The sequence below is a fragment of the Delphinapterus leucas genome, chromosome 6 (assembly GCF_059928025.1).
Source record: "Delphinapterus leucas isolate spDelLeu-1000000601 "Yukka" chromosome 6, BTC_Dleu_Yukka2, whole genome shotgun sequence".
Lineage (NCBI taxonomy): Eukaryota > Metazoa > Chordata > Mammalia > Artiodactyla > Monodontidae > Delphinapterus > Delphinapterus leucas.
This window is the reverse complement of record NC_143134.1, coordinates 116,925,242-116,944,527: the sequence shown is the minus strand read 5'-3', so window position 1 is coordinate 116,944,527 and position 19,286 is coordinate 116,925,242. Positions and strand designations below refer to the sequence as shown.

At 56.6% G+C, this 19,286-nt stretch overlaps 1 protein-coding gene across 1 annotated transcript in view; it reads left to right on the top strand.

The window, feature by feature from the left end:
• Positions 1 to 1,111: 1,111 nt before the first annotated feature.
• The window catches only part of NIBAN2 (niban apoptosis regulator 2), a 52,373-nt gene continuing 34,198 nt past the window's right edge, over positions 1,112 to 19,286 (top strand). The window contains exon 1 of the mRNA XM_022578679.2: positions 1,112 to 1,335. Within this exon, the coding sequence (XP_022434387.1) occupies positions 1,281 to 1,335 (55 nt within the window). The 5' untranslated portion in view covers positions 1,112 to 1,280. The remainder of the gene's footprint in view (positions 1,336 to 19,286) is intronic.

Sequence of the window (19,286 nt, the reverse complement as noted above, 5' to 3'; positions counted from 1 at the left end):
AGGACTGAAGCACCCGTGCTCAGTAAAGTTAATTTTTATTACCATCATTTTCTGCCTATGTCACACTTACAATAAGAGCTGTCCAATTACAGGGTGGGGCACGCTGACAAGTTAAGTACTCAGTCACTGGAGTAAGCAAGCAGAAACTGGGTGACTCTTGCTATGCAGTACAGGAGGTCTGAGCATCAGCGGCCAAAGGATGGCCTCTGCTACCCCAGTCCATGATTTGGGGATCCCAGGGGTTAACCTGTTTCCCCTACCGGCTTGGGGGATAGTGTGAGTAGAATTGAAACACATTCCCCTGCTACACGTGACCCAATCAATGCCCAGCCCCGCAGGCCCGGTACCCAAAGTCCATGCTGGTCCGTGGGTTTTGAATCTGAGTCTTTTACAAACTGTAAAGTACTTTTTTTTTTTTCTATTTCTGGCTTGCCCTGTCTTACAAACCACTTCCCAACTGAAGTACCCATATGCCGAGCCTGAGGAATGTCCGCCTGGCACTGGGACCAGGGGTGCCTTTGGGCCGGAGCTTTGCCTGCCACCTCCCTTTTCCCTGCACTATTGGGCAAGACAGGAGGGCACACCTTCTGGGGCAGGTCGGATCAAGGCCAGGGAACTTCCTGAGGGCTGGCGGCGGCGGGCGGGGCTGGGGGAAGGGGAGCAGGGGCGGGAGGAGTGCGCCTAGGCGTCGCCTACCGGTCCCCTACGTCCTCCTCGGCGTGATTCTCTTCCCAAGCGGGTCGGGGAGGGGGTGACACTCAGGCTGGAGCCCCCCAGGCACTCCCGTTCTTTCCGATGCCCCCACCAGCCCCATCTCTTTCTTCCTTTTGATCACGGTCCGGTGCGCCTCCCTCTGCGTCTCTCCTCGGTCTCCCTTTCTCCGACCTTCTCTTTGTTTCCGTCTTGCGGGCGGTCCCGGCATCCCCGGCCCCCTGCCCCGCCCGCCAGCCAGCCCGCCAGCCCTCCAGCCCGCCCGCCAGCCCTCCAGCCCACCAGCCTGCCAGCCACCGACGAGGGGGCGGGGCTCAGCTCCGGGGGCGTGGCCTGGCGGGGCGGGGCGGGCGCGGTAGGGCTGCTGGGCCACGGGCTGGGGCGCGAGGCGGAGGCGGTCCGCGGACTGACGCTGCTAGAGCCGAAGCGCGAGCCGGGCGAGGCCGCAGCCAGGGGCGGCAGGAGCGGCGGGAGCAGGGTTGGTCGGCTCCATGGCGCCAGTGGCGCCCGTCTGAGCAGCGCGGGCAGCGGCAGGCGCCGGCCGGATCGGGCCGCGGCTTTTACTCACCATGGGGGACGTGCTGTCCACGCACCTGGACGACGCCAGGCGCCAGCACATCGCAGGTGAGTCCCGCGCAGCGCAGCGCGCGCAGGGGGTCCGGCGGGGAGCCCCCGGCCACGCCCCCATCCCGGCCAGCCTGCTGGGGTGTCGGGAGAGTCAGGCCCCGGGCAGGGCGGGAGTGGCTGGGGGACCAAGACTGTTGTCCAAGCTTGTTTCTTCTACGTCTGAGCGTCCCTTCTCGGCCCCTTCTGAGGCCGCCCTTCCCCCTCCTGGGGGGACTCGAACTCCCACCCACCCCTTGGAGCCGGGTCTTGTCGGATCCCCCAACACACTACCGCAGTCGAGCTATGGGAGGGGTCGCAGCCTCCCCTTAACCTTGGGTATCCCCGCCTGGAAGCGGTCCAGGCCCACTCGGCCAGCGTGTCCTGACCTTCCCTAGCTGTCCCAGTCCCCCACTCGCCCTGGCCCCAGCCCCAGTACACGTGGCCGAGGCTTCCAGGGGATTGGCCCATCAAGGCCTGAGACTGAGCCTGGGGAGTGGGCTTAGGATAGGAGGGATACACAGGAGCGGTGGGTCAGAATCCCTGTCCTTGGACTCGGCACAGCAGGGTGCTTCTGCTGCCAGCTTGTTTAGGGGGCTGGTCAGGGCCGGAGCCCAGCCTCCTCAGCCCCCTCCTTCAGCTGTCTCTGCACGGTGGCCACTTCTCAGAAGGGCAGCTGCCCCCTCCCCCCTCCCTGGGGAAGCCCAGGGACTGCAGCAGGGTCCTGGGTTCCTCCTCCCCAAAACTCAGAGAGTGGAGAGAGAGGGTGAGACCCTCTGGCTGCCTGGGAAACTCAGTTCTGCGTGAGGCTGCCTGGGTGGAACCCCAGCATCTGTTTCCCAGCCATGAGATCTTGGACAAGTCTCCTAATGTCCTGGCCCCTCACAGTTTTCTTCTCTTCGAAATGGGGTGAATGATTTCTTCCTTATTAATAGACTTAAGTGAGCTAATTCACATAGCTTGCTTAGCACAGCCTGGCACAGAGGAGACCCCAGTGCATGGGGTGCTGTTCCATGTAGGATGGAGGGGGAAGTCTATGGAAAGAGGAGCCCGTTCCTCTTGGCTGAATCTGCCTTTCTCTGTCTGGTGGACCCAGAGCACAGTGTCCGCCTACACTTATGATGTGTCCTGCAGTTCTCTAGAGTTTCAGAAGCTGAGTTCTGCCACTCAGACCCCTGGAGAACAGAAACCAGGGGTCCCTTAACGCCGGGTTCCCACCCCAGCTGGGCACAAAGGTTTGTCCTGTGACTGTGGTTCTGGGCTCACGACCTGAAATCCCCCTTCGTGCCAGGCCTGGGCCGGGGCCCAGTGGTGAGGGTGATGAAGAAATGAGTCAGACCCTCTCCAGCGTCAGACCAGCAGGGGGTTAAGTCCTGGAATACTTGCTTGTAGGACAGGCCTGGACTCTGGGAGGAGGAAGGCCTGGGCGGAGTCTTCCTGTCCCCTCCCTGTTGGTGGCAGCCTCCTGGGCCTCTGTAACAGTCCATCCATTCACGACCTCCTGTTGGGGCCCCTCACCCGGCCTGGTTGGGGTGTGCTGCGCCTTCTTTGGTGGGATTTTTCCTCCCTCCACACCCAGCTCTGGCTCTCCCCCTCTTCCCGCCTCCTGGGCTGAGAACTGCCACTTCACAGGAGAGGAGACTGAGGCCACAGAAGGTGAAGTGTCCTCTCCTGGACAGGGCTGGGTTTGTTTTGTGGATGCCAAGCTTGGTGGAAGAGGGCTGTGCGCACTCAGAGCCTGCTGGCCTCTTTCTTCTCAACACTTCAGTGCTATTAATAACCCTCCTTAAATGCCTCAAATTCCTGGTCCAGACTCACCTGAGGGGGCTCCTGCAGTACCGAGTGGGAGGGGAGGAAACTAGCGAGCCTCCAGCCCCCTCCCACAGAAGGGAGCTGCCTTGGAAATCTCTGTTGTGGGGAATGGGGGTGTGCTTTGCCACCTCCAGTGATCCTCGCATTGTCCTCACCCCACCCACGAAGCAGCTAGAGCAGCTAGCACTTTCCCGCAGGACAATTAAAATTCCAGAGCCCTTCCGACCCAGGGACGCAGGGCCGCGCCATAGAGAAGTCAGCTGTGCTCTGAGCTCCGAGGCCGGTTCCTGGTTGGGTTCTGTGGCTTGGCCAGTGGCTTCCCGGGATTTGCACCCGCCTTGAGGAGGTGAGCAGGTGAGTGCCAGCCTGCAAGTCCTGGCAGGGGTCAGGCGCGCTCCTGCCCATGGAGCTGTTTTGCCATCACGGCATCTTTCATCCTGAGATTTCAAAGCTCCTGGCAAGCAGGGGCTTGTTCTCACACCAGCGGCCCCGTGGGGCTAGTGGCAGGATGATTCTCTTCCTTCTTTCATGAGGGAGTTTGTGTGGAGGAAGAACCCTGGCCTGGGAGCCAGGAGGCCTGCGTAACCTCAGGCAGCCGCTTACTTAACTCTCTTCAGTCTGTTTCTCACTGTGACTGAAAGGGTGTCTTCCCTGCGGGCCGTAGTCCCTTCCAGCTCTGAGGGCCTAACCATCCCAAAGTTTCCCCACAAATCTCCTCAGATTTGAGCCAGCTCTCCTCAGATTTGAGCCAGCTGATTTGTCCCAACATTGACTCCATAGCATGTTAGCTGGCATGACCTTGGGCCAGCATCTGAATCTCAGTGTTCTTACCTGTAGAATGGGAATAATGAAACTTGGCCCAGTGCTTGGGGCATAGTAAGTACTTAGCAAACAACTGCCATTATTATTGAGATAGTTCTTTACCCTCTGTTCTTGAGAGTGGCCAGGTGTTTGGAGTTTGAAGCAAGCAACTGTAGCTGTGGTTTAGATCCTGTTTCTCTGAGGTTTGTCCAGTCCCTGGGGTCAGGGTTGATGCTGGTTTCTGGGATGCAAGAATCCACCTGGGTTTTTAGAAACCTTGATTACCTTCTGTGTTGGCATATGTGTGAGATGGCTGTGGGCTATCTGGAGTGGGTCCAGAGAGCAGTGAGGGGAGGACCCATATGACAAGGAAAGAACTAAGACGTGGAGAGGTGGGGGGTAGGGTTAGGCCAACTCACACCTTCTACCTGGCACAGAGGCCAGGACAAGAACAAGAGTGGAAGTGCCCACTGGCTTCTATCAGTGCTGTAAGAGGGGTTCTTTGCATATGGTCTGAGCCACGTAAACCAAGATGGAGCAGGTGAGGGAGTGAGCTCACTGTTGCTCGAGGTATGCAGGTAGGGGCTGGGTGCCGTGCCCTTAGCAGGAAACCTGGCCCTGCTTGGTGTGGGTCAGGGGGATGGGGGCTCTGCCTCAAGGACGGACTTGAAAGACTCAATCATTGCTCCAGAAATTCTGTTGATCAAGATGAAATTGTGGGGGCCAAGAAACCGCTCCCCCCAGCACACACACATACACACAGTGCCCTTAAGGTTTATTACCCGAGAGCGCTAGTACAGAAGTTTGCTAGGGCCTGTGCTCCTCCCTTCTGCTGGCCTCACCTTTCCCCTTGCTAATTCTTATTTTAAATAGCACCTTTATTGAAATGCAATTCACCTGCCAGCCAGTTCGCCCACTTAAAGTGTACCATTCAATGGCTTTTTTGTATATTCACACAGTTGTGCAACCTTCCCCACAATCGATTTTAGAACATTACGTCACCCATCAGAGAAACTCTCCACCCATTAGTAGTCACCCCCGCTTCCCCCTCAGTCCTTCCCAACTCTAGGCAACACTGCTAATGTCGTCTGATTGCAAAAGTAACACACACGCAAGCAATGTGGGAGTGGAAAATGAAAGAAGCAGAGCTCTTCCATCTTCCCTCCCTTCAATCCCACTGCCCAGAAGAAATCCCTCAAGATTGGTGTGTCACTGTTTCCAAACGCCCATCTGTGTACATATACATTTAACTCTGTTTATAGAAAGAGGTCCAATTATATGTTTCTGTGGTTTGACTTGTTTCACTCAGTATATTGTGGATACCCTTCCATGTCAGAACACGTGAGTCTGCCTTCTTCTGTGGGTGGGTTTCTTTCTGTGCGTGGCAAGGTTTATTTACCCAGATCCCTGTTAACCGACGTTGGGTTGTTTCCAGTGTTTTGCTAGTAATCACGGTGCTGCCCGAACCTCCTTGCACATATCCTGCACCAGGTTCCGGTGTCAGAGCGGCCTCAAAATGGAACTCCTGGGTCACGTTTTGATGTGTTGACACAGAGCCTCTGAAAAGGCTGTAAGCATTTGACAGCATGTGGTACTTCAGTACCAAGTATTATCACCCCTTTTGACAATCAGATATGAAAAAGGGGGTATCTTTTTAATTTATTGAACAGAATAATTAATATCTTTCCTCCAAGTTGATTTTAAAAAACTGCCTTTCCTCATTCAGGCAGTGGTTGAAGGTCCCAGGAGTTTAGGGGTGGAGGGGTCTGCATTTGGCCACCCCCCACCCAGGTGCGTGGCTTCCTGGATGCAGCTGTGGGCTTTTCAGGGAGCCCAGGCTGGCCGGAAGCAGTGCTCCACCACCACCCCCTTCGCTGCTGCCCTTAGCCAAGGTCTGGGTCAGCCCCTGGGGGTAAAGCGTCTGGGGATTCTGCCCTCCTCTTGTGTCGTCTTACATAACGTGCTTTTGTTGGCGTTGACCCTGCCCTCCCCCTCCATCCAGCCTCCACTTGTCTGTTCCTTTCCCACTGCTGGGGCCTGAGCTCCGGACTCGCCTGCTCAGAGCTGCCTCCCATCTCACCCCTCCATCCTTCCCACACACGCTGCCAAAGAGACCTTTCTAAACCCAAACTGGGCCATGGGCCTCCCTTCCTGCCGCCTGAGGAACGAGGGTTAGAGACAAAATTAGGAGTCACTCACCACCATCCTGCAATAACTTTATTCTTTCGTGGTATTTCCCTTCTGTGTTTATTACACGTTGCTGAGGCCATGACTCAGTTTGTGCCTCGCTCCTTGCACTAAACGATTCATAGTAAACATCGCTCCCAGGTCATTAGACCATCCCTGGAAGCGTCCTCCAAAGCTACATCTGTTCCACCTGAGGCCATCCACGCAGACGTTTTTCTTAGCCTTTCCCCTAATGTAGGACATTGCCATGCTCCACTGTGACCAAATAGGTGGTTTTCAGGGGCAAACTGAGTCACTGTGTTTGTTTCCTTTCCCGCTCTGGTCAGCTTCCCTGCTGAAGACAGACTCATCCTCTTGCCCTACGCCCCCTCCCCACCCCCCAGCCTGCTTCCACCAACCTGGGCATTTCAAGGAAGGCCCGTTCCTGGGAGGCCCGGACACCTCTGAGCATCTTTCTTTGGGAGCCTGCTCAAAGAAGCTGCTGGTGAGGTGGGGACACGGACTGATGCCCATGGCGTCTGGGTGTGACCACGTAGGTCCTGCCGCTTCCCCAGCCTGCAGCCTGCAGGGAGTCCACTGATTTGTCTCCTTCCTGAGGATGGTAGTTGATGGAGTGCACTGCCCCCGGCTCTGAACCTGTAAGATTAGCCATCGCTTAACGGAGCACTTACTCTGTGCCAAGCCTTCCTTTGTTTCTTTGCATCTGCACCCTCCACCTCCCTCCCCAGCATTTTACAGGCCAGTGGTTAGGGGTGCGGGGGCCGAGCAGGTTAGTGGCAGGGGCCGAGTGGGAAGAGCGGCATGTGTCAGAGACTGGGTTGCACACATTTGTCCTCCCGTCTTTACTCGGCTGGACTCAAGTCTGCCTTTGGCCAGTCCTGCCCTCCTGCCGGCGCCCCCTCCTCCTCCGCAGGCAGGCAGAGCTCGTGACTCACTCCAGCCCTGGTCTCCTCGTAGCATCCTCCTGCGGTCACAGAAATTCCTGAGCTGCTTTTCCTTCCCCTGCCCCACCCCCACCGACTTCCCTGCCTGAGGAAGAAGGGTTTTCTGTGGAAGGTGCTGGGCAGAGTTTGAAGGAAACATGAAGGCAGATGCCTAAGTTTAAAACCCTCGAGGGTGGAGCAGAGCCATGCCCCTCTTCTGATAGAATCTTAAGGCCTGAGTCATGGAACAGTGCAATCTTCTGATCTCCCAGATTTTAAAACTGGAAGAACAGGAAGTGCCCATCTCTCCAGGGCAGCTGGTTCCACCCCTGGGAACCATCTCGGTTTGGAGATGTGCTACCTCTGGCCCACAGAGGTGAAGGGACCAGCCTGGTGACACAGTGGATGGTAAGTTAGAAGGAAGCAGCGAGTCCAGAGGTCTGGGCAAGGCTGAGCGCTCAGACTGCTTGGGTGCGAGTCCGAGCGTTGCCACTCGATGGTGTTTGAGGACAGGTTGGCCACCCTCTCTGAGCCTCAGTGTCTTCCTTCCGTTAAAGAGGATGAGAGTGCTGGCTTCTCAGGGCGTAGAGTCAGGAGTGACAGCCCCTTCACGGTGCAGCACAGGGCTGGTGACTGGTGAGAACACAGCGCGTGGTAGCTCCAGGACACTACCTGGAGGGAGATGGGCCGGGTCTGTCCTGTAGCCTCAGGCACCCATGTGTTCCAGGAAGTTGGCATGCCCCAGGTTGAGGAGCACCAGCCTGTGGCCCTGGATATCTGCAGCGGTCAGCAGGCACCTGGAGGGTGGTGAGACGGGCTGTGGGCACACAGGAGAGTCAGTCAACGGCATTACCTACTCTGTGTCCGATGTTGGGCAGGGCCCAGGAATGAAGGGGCAAAAGACAGATAGGAACACACACCCCTTTGCCTGGCCACGTGTCCAGAATTATTTGCTTGATCTGGGTCTCGAGCCTGGTCCTGTTGACTTTTTGCTGTGTGACTCTGAACCAATGGCTATGCCTCTCTGTGCCTTTTCTTCCCACCTGTGACCCCCTAAGACCAGTATCTACTTATGGGAGTTCTCTGTCTCTGAAAACCTTTTCCTAGTGGTCTTAGGTACCTTTTAAAGGCAGGGCTGGGTGGGTTTGGATGTAAGAAGTTGAGGGAGAGGGTCGCCGTCTGCCTGCCTGGGAGAGCCCACAGGCATGTGATGAGCTCTTGCCCCAGACACACTTGGTCATTCTTTTATTCATTCAGTCAATAGTTACTGAGCTCCTACTGTGTGCCAGGCACTGTGCTAGACACCAGGGACACACTGATACCCGAACTCTGACGCAGCCCCTGCCCATGTGGCGCTGCCTGGCTGGCTGTCCCTCTTCAGGGTGAGGAGTGTTCTCGAGGCAGGGGGGCGGGGGGGAGATCTTCAGCAGGAAAGTGTGAGAGGGGAACTGGCCCAGTGGGTGGGGGGGGGGATGGGGTGAAGAGGAGAGAGCCACATAGGCTGGCCCTAGAGAAGAGGGGACTTTGTCCTGAGTGTCCTGGGGAGGCCTAGGAGGGCGGGTGAGAGGGGAGCCCCGTGGTGAGAGGGGCCCAAACCAGTGCGGATGGGGTACAGTCAGGGGACGTGTGTGTGTGTGTGTGTGTGTGTGTGTGTGTGTGCGTGTGTGCGTGTGTGCGTGTGCGCATGTGTGTAGCGGTGATGGAGCAACCAGGCCTTGGTGATGGTGATGTGTGAGGTTGGGAAGATCTGGTGCCTGTTCTTGGCCCTGCGGGATTGATGGACCCCCCATAGGCTGTTTTATTGAGGTAGCCAGGGGTCCTAGCTCCCCCTGCTCCCACTCCTTTGATGACAGGAGACTCACTCCCTTCCGCAGCAGCTCTGAGTGTGAGAACCTTTGCTTCCAGGGGCAGAGTGGAAGGAGGGCGGGCCTGGATTCTGGGGACCCGGCTTCGAGATCTTGTCTCAACTGCCCCGTCGTTTGGCAGGTGCCTTCCCTTCCCCTGGCCTCAGGTTCCTCATCTGTAAAGTGGGCCTAAGGTAGCCCAGATGTGCTCGGCTATTGTGAGGGATGAACGAGATGATGTGGGAAGTGCTGGCTCCTGTTATGACCAGTCATCACTGTTGCGCATTATCCTCCATAGGACACTGGCCGAGGGAGTCCTTCCGCTCAGGGGAACAAAAGTGCAGGGCATGGGCCAGGGTGCAGGGTCCACCTGCAGGGCCAGGGGCTCCAGTGGGTAACCAGGCACCCAGGAGGGGCAGAGGAAAAATGAATTGTGGTTTGGAAACTGTGAACCCCACTTTCCCACCCACACATCTGTGGCCAAGCCAGCCGCAGCTGCTGTCCTTCCTCCCCACGCCTGACAGAGCTGTTTGTGTCCAGCCAAGTTTGTGAAGCCAGAATCTTCTAGAAGAGGAGTCCCTTGGGCAGGAAGCTACTCACCCTCTTGTGCTTTATTTACCTGCCTCTAATCCTTCCCACCTGCCGGGAGCCATTTATGGGTGCAGCCTGGGAGGCAAGAGTCTCAGGGCTGGTGCCAGGTGACCTCTGGCAAGCCCTTCTTCCTCTCTGGCCCTGTTTTGCCAATCTGTGCAATGGGGCACTAGCACAATCTCTAGTACCCTCCTGGCTCTGACCTCTTGGGAGCCTGTAGGCCTTGGGCTGTGTTGAAAGCACAGAGCAGGTGCCCAGCAATTATTTATTTATTTATTTTGTGGTACGCGGGCCTCTCCCTGCTGTGGCCTCTCCTGTTGCGGAGCACAGGCTCCGGACGCGCAGGCTCAGCAGCCATGGCTCACGGGCCCAGCTGCTCCGCGGCATGTGGGATCTTCCCGGACCGGGGCACGAACCCGTGTCCCCTACATAGGCAGGCGGACTCTCAATCACTGCACCACCAGGGAAGCCCCAGCAATTACTTATTGTGTGATGCCATCTTGCTGTGGAGGGAAAGAGCCCACTCTGAAAACTGTCTTGTGCTGGGCCTGAGCTGGGTGCTGGGGATGAAGCAGTGACGCGAGCCCTGATCTCATGGGACTCATGCCATCCAAGACGCTTCCATGAAGCTGAACGCAATGTGGTTTGTGTTACAAAGACAGTGGATCTTTATGTTTTCTAAAGTGCATATTGGTTTTAAATCTGGTCAGCCCAACTCAAGGGGCAGCATGTCTGGCCTTGACCAGGAGGCAACTGGCTTCTGCCAGCAAAGGTCCCGTGGCCTTGGGCAAGTTACTGTCTGCCTTCAGTAAAACGGGAAGGTGATCCCTGCCTCTGGGGCGTGTGAAGATTCTGGGAGGCAGTTGCTCCTGGCACATGGAACCCGCTGGGTAAGTGGCAGTTCCATTTAGCTGAGTCCTTGGGGGAGCAGTGTCATTTGCCCGCCAGGGATTTTAGGAGTGATGGGACCTCCAGAGGGGAGTGGGCTGACAATTGCAGTTCTGTTTCCGTTTTTGTTTTTTGTTTGTTTTTTTGGAAGTGTTCGCTGGAGAGGAGTGGGAAGGGGAGAAAAGAGAACAGGACTGAAGCTTTGGGGAGTCTGGGCCCCACTGGGCTGCGGAGCTGTGGTTAGCGTGGAAGGTTCGCTTGCGGCCTGGCCTGCTCAGGCCGCAGATCCCCCTTGCCCTGAGTTTGGAGCTTGCTGATGGGCCGTGGCTGCTTTCCTTTTCTGGCCCAGACCTCCCTGCTCGCCAGGAAGGACCCTTTGCAGTCATCTGACCAATCCCCTCCTCCATTTCATAAGTGAGTAAACTGAGGCCCAGAAAGAGGAAAGGACATTCCCAGGGTCTCAGAGGCTGCAGACCTGGGACGGGAACCCGGGGCCCTTTCCATTCCTGGACACCCCAGACAGCAAAGGCTGGTCAGGAAGGAGGGATGGGCCCGGATGAGGCTGTAAAGGTTATAATTTTGAAAACTGAGTAAACAAACAAGCCCTCTATGAGAGAAGCGGCCCTGTGCTGGCCTCACAGATAGGCCTGTGTCTGAGGAGACAGCCCAGGCCTGTCCACATGCAGACAGCTAGGTGTTGTGGAGGATTAAAAAAAAAGCCAAGCTACCTTCCCCTCCACCCCCACTGCCATATTTCAGGCTGCCAGGAAAAGGAGCGGGGAGAGGCCTGATCCCCCAGGACGACCACTGCTCAGCCCAGCCGAGGGCAGCCCTCCGGGCTCTGCTCACCACAGTCACGGTTCACTGTGGGGCTTTGGGCAGGGGGCTTCCCCTCTCTGGGCCTCAGTTCCCCCATCTTGAAAATGGGGGCGATTCCATCTCTCAAGGAGGGTGGCTGGGGGGCACGGGGTGGGACACGATTTGGGCTGAGTGGCTGAACACAGCGAGCCCTTTCTCTCACGCTGACCTGAGTCTTTGTGGCCAGAGGTGAGGCCCCCTTCTCAGGGCAGAAGTGTTACTTTCTCAGGCCTGCCTGCTCCTGGGAGACAAACCTCCACTCTGAGTCGGGCTGTAGCAGGCCACCCAGCTCAGCTTTCCTGTTTTCCTGTTGAAATTGTGGCAGAATCTGAGAGGAGGTGCTTCTGGGGCCTGCCCTGCAGGCTGGGGGCCGGGCCGCAGTCAGGCCTGGAGCCCCCCAGGGTGGGGCTCAGCAGACTTCCTGTGTGATTGGGGCAGAGCCCCGCGACTCCCCTCCCCTCTTCCTGAGTCCCCCTTGTGGCTTCTGAGAGTCCAGCGCCGTGGAGGGGAGCTCGGCCTAGCCTCCACGCTGGGCCTCATTTTCCACCGGGGTTCAATGAAAGATTTGGGCGAGAGCCTCTTGGGGGTCCTCTGGGCCAAGTTCTAGGCCCTGAGAGGCCTTGCAGGACCCACGGACTAAGCCTGCAGCCAGGAGTGCTGTTCCCTGGACCCACTCGTGGCAGGCTGGGTTGGGGCCTCCTCCAGGTGCCTCATGTGGCTGTGGTCCTAGGTTCTTGTCTGTGATATGAGCAGTACGAGGCAGACAGTGTGGCCTCGAGGGACAGAGCTGGCTCCACTGGCTACTAGCCAGGTGCCCCTAGGACAGTTACTGTGGCTCTTGATGCCTTGGTTTCACCAGCTGTAAAATGGGTATGATAATAATACTACTTCCCTTATTATATGGGATATGCTTTTAATGTAAAGGTTAAATTGCATTATGTGCATTTATCAGTTACATTTATGCACATTTAACACAGTGCCGGGCATAGTAAATGCTCAGTAATCAATAGCTATAATTAAAATTTGTTACTTTAAATTAATTCCTTAGCAGTGAATGAATGAGTAAATGTCCTGCAAGGTTTCCATCTCGCAGCACAGGGACCTGAAGCTATTTGGATGAAGGGTCTGGTGGGTGCAGAGAGTGTGCTGGGGGGTATGGAGGGGCGGGGCAGACGTGGGCAGGGGCACGGCCCTCGCTGGTTCTGACTTCCCCTCTGCCCGTCTGGAAGGAGTGTTTGTCCCCCACCTTGGTCTGAGACCACAGGCCTGGCGTGCGTGCAGCCGCGCACACGCAGCTTCCTCTCTCCTGGCGTGTATTCCTCTCAGTCTGACTCACTGGCTTTGAGTCTTTTGTTCTTGTCCTTGAGCCCCAAGGGTGAGGCTGGGAGAGGCAGGGCCCAGGGACTTGATCTTGGGTGGGCCGACCCTCCCCCTGGCTCCCGACCTCTCTGGGCGCTGGGCCTCTGCGACTAAGCCCTGGTGTGACAGGCTGGGGATGGGACACCTGGGTCCTGGCACCCCGACTGACTCACTGTGCATCAGGAGCAGGGGCACACCTTGACTGAGGGCCCACTGTGAGCGTGGCACCCAAACCAAGCTGGCCCAGGCCCTGCCCATGTAGAGCTCAAGGTTTGGCTGGAGGGATGCGCTGAACAAGTGGTTCCGGCCAACCATTAATTAACTAATTATCAGAGGGCACATCGTGATGAAATGACCATGCTCCGAGAGAGCTCGCCTATGTGGGCCCTGCACCAGGCCCAGGAGGAGCTCGGCCGCCCGATCTCTCAGCGATGCCTGTTATTTGCCCTCCTGTCACATGAGGAAACAGGCTCCTGGTGGCCCAGGGACTCTCCCAGAGTCCTCCAAGTGGCCCAAGTCCCTTCCCCTCTTGGTGTCTCAGTTCCTGGTCAGGAAAACGGGTCCGTCCAGGAGGCGTGCTGTGACAGGTCAGGGTCCTGTTGCTGGGCCCTCCCAGGGCTTGGGATGTCATCTGGCTTTTAGGACAGTGACCACCAGCCTTGGGGACTGCATAGCCATTGAAAGTGAAGATGTGCTGTACGTCGGCAAGTATGTATGTCTGTGCAGGTGTAGAAAAAACATAGAAGGAAATTGATCAACATGTCAATAGAGATTTTGCCGGGGGTGGGTGGGTGGATGGATGAGACTCTGAGGGTTCACACCGGGAAGTGGTGGATTGCTTCTCCAGCGTGGAGTCTCTCTGTGCCAGGCAGTGCAGGTGGGCGTGGTGGGAACAGTGGGGCGAGAGGAGCGTGCTGTTCTCATCCAGCTGGGTGGGTCTGTGACCCACCAGTCCTCCAGCCCTTAGACACCCCACTCACTGCTCCGGCCAGGACGTGGCACAGGCCCCCGTGTGATGCGCAGGCCCGCTGGGTGCTTAGAGCTGGACGTCGGCTGCTGAAGGTGTGTGAGGCGGAAGGCTGGGCTCGGGGCCCCCTTTCTGCAGTGCTCAGGGCTCCCCCTCTGCCTTGTGGCCTCAGCTCTCTGTGTCTCTGTTTCCCCACATGTAAAGTGGGGATGGCGTAACCGCCTCGCAGTGTTGTGAGCTTTATGACGTAAGCCATGCCTGGCGCCTGGCACGAGGTGAACCCTCAGAGCTGAGAGTTTCTGCCCTTGGGGTCCGGCGCCCCCGCCAAGGTCAGGGCTTCCCTCCCAGAGGAGCCCTGGCAGACTGGACTCGAGCGACAGGATGCTATTAAGTCAGGTCTTGGTAGTGAGCTCTGACCTCCCCCTCAGACCCACAATGGCTCCCACCTGCCAGCATCCAACAAAGGTCACCTCCTCGGACCCTGGAGGCTGCACCTTTCAACTCTGAGCTTCCTCAGAGCCCCCCCTTTTATTGTTGTTGTCATTACACAAGCAATATCTAATATCAAAGAAAAATTAGAAAATAAAGAGAAGTAACAGGAAGAAGATGAAAATCTGCAGCGGGCTGTGGGCATCTGCACCCTGGTCATCCCCCGGAAGCACGTAGAATGGCTACAGAATATTCCATCATGGCCGCAATAGCCTGCCTTTTACCTTGCTCAGCCAAATGCCTATCGCTGGGCACTTGGGTGGTTTCTGTTTTTCGTTGTTGCAGGCAGTGCTCTGTGGGACAGCCTTAATCATTTCCATGGGATTAATCCATCGATCCCAGCATTGTTTGAGAGCCTGCTCGGTGCCAGGTCGTGTGTGGGGCTGGGGGTACCGGATGGGGAGGCAACCATGGTCCTCATCCTCCCAAGGACCCCTTTCTGGGAGGAAGGACCCAGCATGGAACCCCTGCCGAGGTGGGGAGCGAGGGCATCTCTGGGAGCCAAGGGAGCGGCAGTGACCCAGACTTGGAGGGTCAGGGAAGGCTTGTTGGGGAAGGGGATGTCTAGGTGAGACCCAAGGCATGAAGAAAGAAGAGTCATAGGTAGAGGGGCAGCTCTGCAGAGCCCCAGAGCCGAGAGAGTGCAGGTATCTGGGGGAACCAGAATTGCCCAGAAATTGGTTTTGCCGTGGTTCTTGCTGGCCATGGCCGCAGTGCCCCTCGTGTGCACTACCCTTCGGTGGTTGTTTTTCAAAGTGCTGGTACATCTGTCCCCCACCCCGCCGTGGGGCTGGGATCTTCCTCTAATGGGGGACACAGAAGCAGGGTGACCTGCCGGCCCCAGGTGAGAGTCCCGCAGACACACCCGCCTCCGTCCCTTCACCTCACCCCAGGCTCAAGTGCAGGGCCTGCTCAGCTCCAGTTTCCCAGGCCCTTTGCAGGTGCTGTATCATTTGACAGAATCTGCCAGAAGAGGAAACTGAGGATCCGAGCTTAGGTGACAGCTCGGTTTGCCTGACGGGGTGGTGACCTTTTCTGCTGCTGAGGTGTGACCTTGGGCTGGCCTGGCCGGCTCCAGGTGCGAGGCCCCACCTGTATAGGAAGCGCTCTACTGGGATTGGAGAGGAGCCCCTGGCAAACACTGCCTCCGGGGCTGGGAAGGGTCTGTCCCCAGGCCTGAGCTGGCTTTTCTGGAAAACCCCAACCTTTTCCTGTGTCGTAAGATGCCTGGGAGACCAAATCGAGGGCTCTGGTGTAATCTCACAGCCAGGGACAGGTTTTATGTGCTCGGTGCTGTGCTTGGTGCTGGGGATAGGTCATGAGTGAGACAGACGGGGTCCCTGTCCTCGTGGGGGGAACAGACACCAGTTCATTGTGAAAGCAAAGTTATGCTGATGACTAACGGGCTTCTGCCCTGAATGGGGGTGTGTGGCTGTCAGGGACAGTCACAGTCTGAGGAAGGGCTTGAGGGTCCAGCCCAATGGAGTCCAGCCCCTTCACTGGACAGACGTGCTGGAGAGCCTGGGAGGGTGAGGAACTTGGCCAGGGTCACCCAGTCACGGTCAGGTGCCCGGACTCAGGCCCCAGGGCTTTTTTTTTTTTAAAATCTTTTGGCCGCACCACGCGGCATGTGGGATCTTAGTTCCCCAACCAGGGATTGAACCCACGCCCCCTGCGTTGGCAGCGCAGTGCCTTAACCACTGGACCGCCAGGGAAATCCCAGGCCCCAGCACTCTTAACCCTGCATCACCGCCTGGAAATCTGGGCTTGGAATCTGTTATCACTGCCAGGGGAGACGGTGAGCCCGTCCCCACTCACCCTCAACTGACCCCCGGAGAAGCAGACACAGAACGTGGGCCTGTTGGCCGAGAGCAGAGTTTCCCATGATGCACAGGTGGGGGGCATGCAGGCACCTGGAACAAGGAATGTGAAGCTGGCAGGGCCTCCCAGGGGATTTGCCCTTGTACCCTCCCTTCTGGGCCTGCTGGAGCCCGAGGAGACATGCAGCTGGTGACCCCGGGGTGGGGCAGGGCCTGTGTCCGTTGCTGGCTCAGGAGGGCAGCCCGCTGGAGTCTTATTATTTGGATAAACTTTCCATCTTCTATCTGCATGAAGCCTCTCCGTGCCGAGGGTCCCTGGCATTCCAGCCTGGGATTGGGTTTCCTTTTGGCCCAGCAGCGAGCACATGAGTGGATTTTCATCATGGCTCATCTTCCTTCTCCCTCCCTTCCTGGGCTGGTCTCCTTTTGCTGCTCCCTCCCTGCCTTGAGCCCTCTCCCTGCTCCCACCCCACTTCCCTCTGGACCCAGGGAGCCAGCTCTGTGTGTGTGTGTGTGTGTGTGTGTGTGTGTGTGTGTGAGAGAGAGAGAGAGAGAGAGAGAGAGAGAGAGAGAGAGAGAGGGAGAGAGAGGGAGAGAGAGGGAGAGAGAGGGAGAGAGAGGGAGAGAGGGAGGGAGAGGGAGGGAGGGAGGGATAGAGCGATAGATAGGAAGATAGACAGATAGATGGGCAGGGGGATGGACAGGGGGAGGCAGCAGCTTGGGAAGGAGGCTGACTTGGACTTAGTGAAAAGGATGGTGTCAGAGGACATTCGGCTAATGAAATGTGTGGGATTTGTGTGTCTGTGTTTAGCCTTTTTTCTTTTTTTTTTTAAATTTATTTATTTTATTTTATTTATTTTTGGCTACGTTGGGTCTTTGTTGCTGAGCACAGGCTTTCTCTAGTTGGGTGAGCGGGGGCCACTCCTCATTGCGTTGCGTGGGCTTCTCATTGCGGTGGCTTCTCCCGCTGTGGAGCACGGGCTCTAGGTGCTCCGGCTCAGTAGTTGTGGTGCACGGGCTTATTTGCTCCGCGGCACGTGGGATCTTCCCAGACAAGGGCTCGAGCCTATGTCCCCTGCATTGGCAGGCAGATTCCTAGCCACTGCGCCACCAGGGAGGTCCCCAGCCTTTTTTCCATTAGGCTTTGGCCAGAGTAACTGGCACCTACTAGTGATTGATTATTAGAATGGCAGCTGACATTTATCGGGCTCTTACCAACAGTCAGGCCGAGTGCCACACACTACTCACACATTCTCTTATTTGGTCCTCACACAACTCTTTGAGGTGTCTGCTATTTTTACCCCCATTTTATGTATAAAGAAACTGAGGCTTGGGAAGTTCATGGTCAGTAGCAGAGCTGGGTCTGTCTGTGTTTTATCTTTTTTTTTTTTTTTTTTGGCCCAGCCTCGTGGCACGCGGGATCTTGGTTCCCCGACCAGGGATCAAACCTGTGTCCCCTGCAGTGGAAGTGTGGAGTCTCCCATCACTGGACCTCCAGGGAAGTCCCTGTCTGTTTGTGTTGTTACTGCTAACCTCTCTCCTGGGACAGAATCTTCTCCATAGCCTCCTTGCCAATTGGCCATCCAGCTTCTGCTTGTATACCTCCAGTGACAGGGAGCTCCCTACTCTATAGGCGCCACCTGTCCCACCACTGGGCACCTGAGATGGAAAGCCCCTTCTGGAGTCCTGTCTGCCGTGGGTGGGTCACTCGAGAACAGGCTCCATTTCGGCCGGGGTCTGGCTATGGCTGGCTTTCCACGGCATCTCTTTTCCTGAGAATTATCCAACTCTTCTGTTTTGGGAGTTGAGCTAGGTCCTCCCTTTTTCCTCTTAACAGTCCTTACCTGGTACTCAGCCCTTTACAGCATCATTCGTCACATACTGAGCAAGCCTGAGCAAACTTGATGTTGAAACCATAGAGGTATTTTCATTAGCATTGATCTGGACGTCTTAGTCAATTCAGTAAGACAAGAAAAAAAAGAGAGAGAGGTATAAACACAAGATACCAGGAAAGCAAGACACTGTGGTCCCGCCCTGGTGGAGTTCAAAGCACTTTCCCATCTAGCCTTGCCCTTGGCCTTGTCCACTCTGTGAGGCTACCTGTGGGAAGTGCAGGTTCAGAGAGACAAGGAGTTTGCCCAGCTGCAGTGCCGTGGAGCGGAGGGAGCTGTGGTCCACCGAGGTCTGGTGGCTTATGGTTTGTTGGGTGTTTGCTTTCTGAATCTTCGTTGATGTTTCTCCGTCCACTTCTCCTTTCTGAATAGTTAACCTCTGAGGGACAAGGGCCCAGGAAGACCGGACCCCAAGCGTGTTACCTTCCCATCCTCTGCATGGCCTGCAGAGCGACCGGGTAGCTGCTGCTTTTATTCCACTTTTCTGGTCCCCATTTCATGGCACGAAACACATCACAGAAAATTGCCAGTAGCACGGGTGGACACACTGTGGGACCCCTGAGCTTGTGAAAGACCCCACTGCCCACCTGACAACTCATCCCCCGGCCACCGACACTCGGGCAGGTGGAACTGCTTTCAGTTATTCAGGCATCATCATTGATGATACAAGCCCCCATCTGCTCGGGCTCTGTGGCTTTACTCGTTTCATTGAATCCTTATGACAACCCGATGCGGTGGGGCGGGTACCACTGTTACTCCCATTTTTACGGCCCAGGAAACTGAAGTTCAGAGAGAATTAAGCCACATGTCCAAAGCCCTACAGTCAGTGAGCAGTGGGGTTAGTATTTGAACTGAGATCAAATTCTAGAACCTTGACACTACAGTGTTCTGTGGAAGTGCCCTTCTCGACACAGGAAGGTACTCAGAGATGTTTGTGGAACAGATGAATATTTTCTCGCCTGTCTGAATCTGTGCATTTCCTGTGTCTTCTGCTTGGCATGCTCTCCCTGCCCAAACCTCCTCCTTCACCTTGCCAGCACCCCTTCATGTCTCGGGTGCCGCCTCCTTCTGGATGCCTTCCCCGACGCTGCAGGCTGGGTTAGCTGCCCCTCCTCTGGGTTCTTCTGCTGCTCCCAGCCCCATTGTAGGTTTTGTTGACAGTCTGTCTCCCTCATTAGACAACAGGGAGTGGGTTTGTCTAACTCACTCCTGAATGCCCAGTGCCCCGTGGCTGATGAATGAATGGATGAATGAGGGCAACACAAAACCTTTCTCGGCCAGCACGGTGGAGCCCCAGAGACCCTCACTTGTCCTTGGTGCTGCCCCCAGCTCCCATTTTGGTTGATCCTGAGCTGACTGACGGAGGACGTGGATTTCAGGCTGTCCCCAGCGCCCTGCCTCTTGGTGGCTGGTGGGAGGGGCTGGGTGGTGATGCTGGCTGTCAGGCTGGTCGTGGAGGAGGGGCTCAGGCAGCGAGTAGCTCTGCCCGGGATCTCAGGGTCTAACTCTAGTCTGGGCGCTACGGGGAAAGTTGGCGGTGG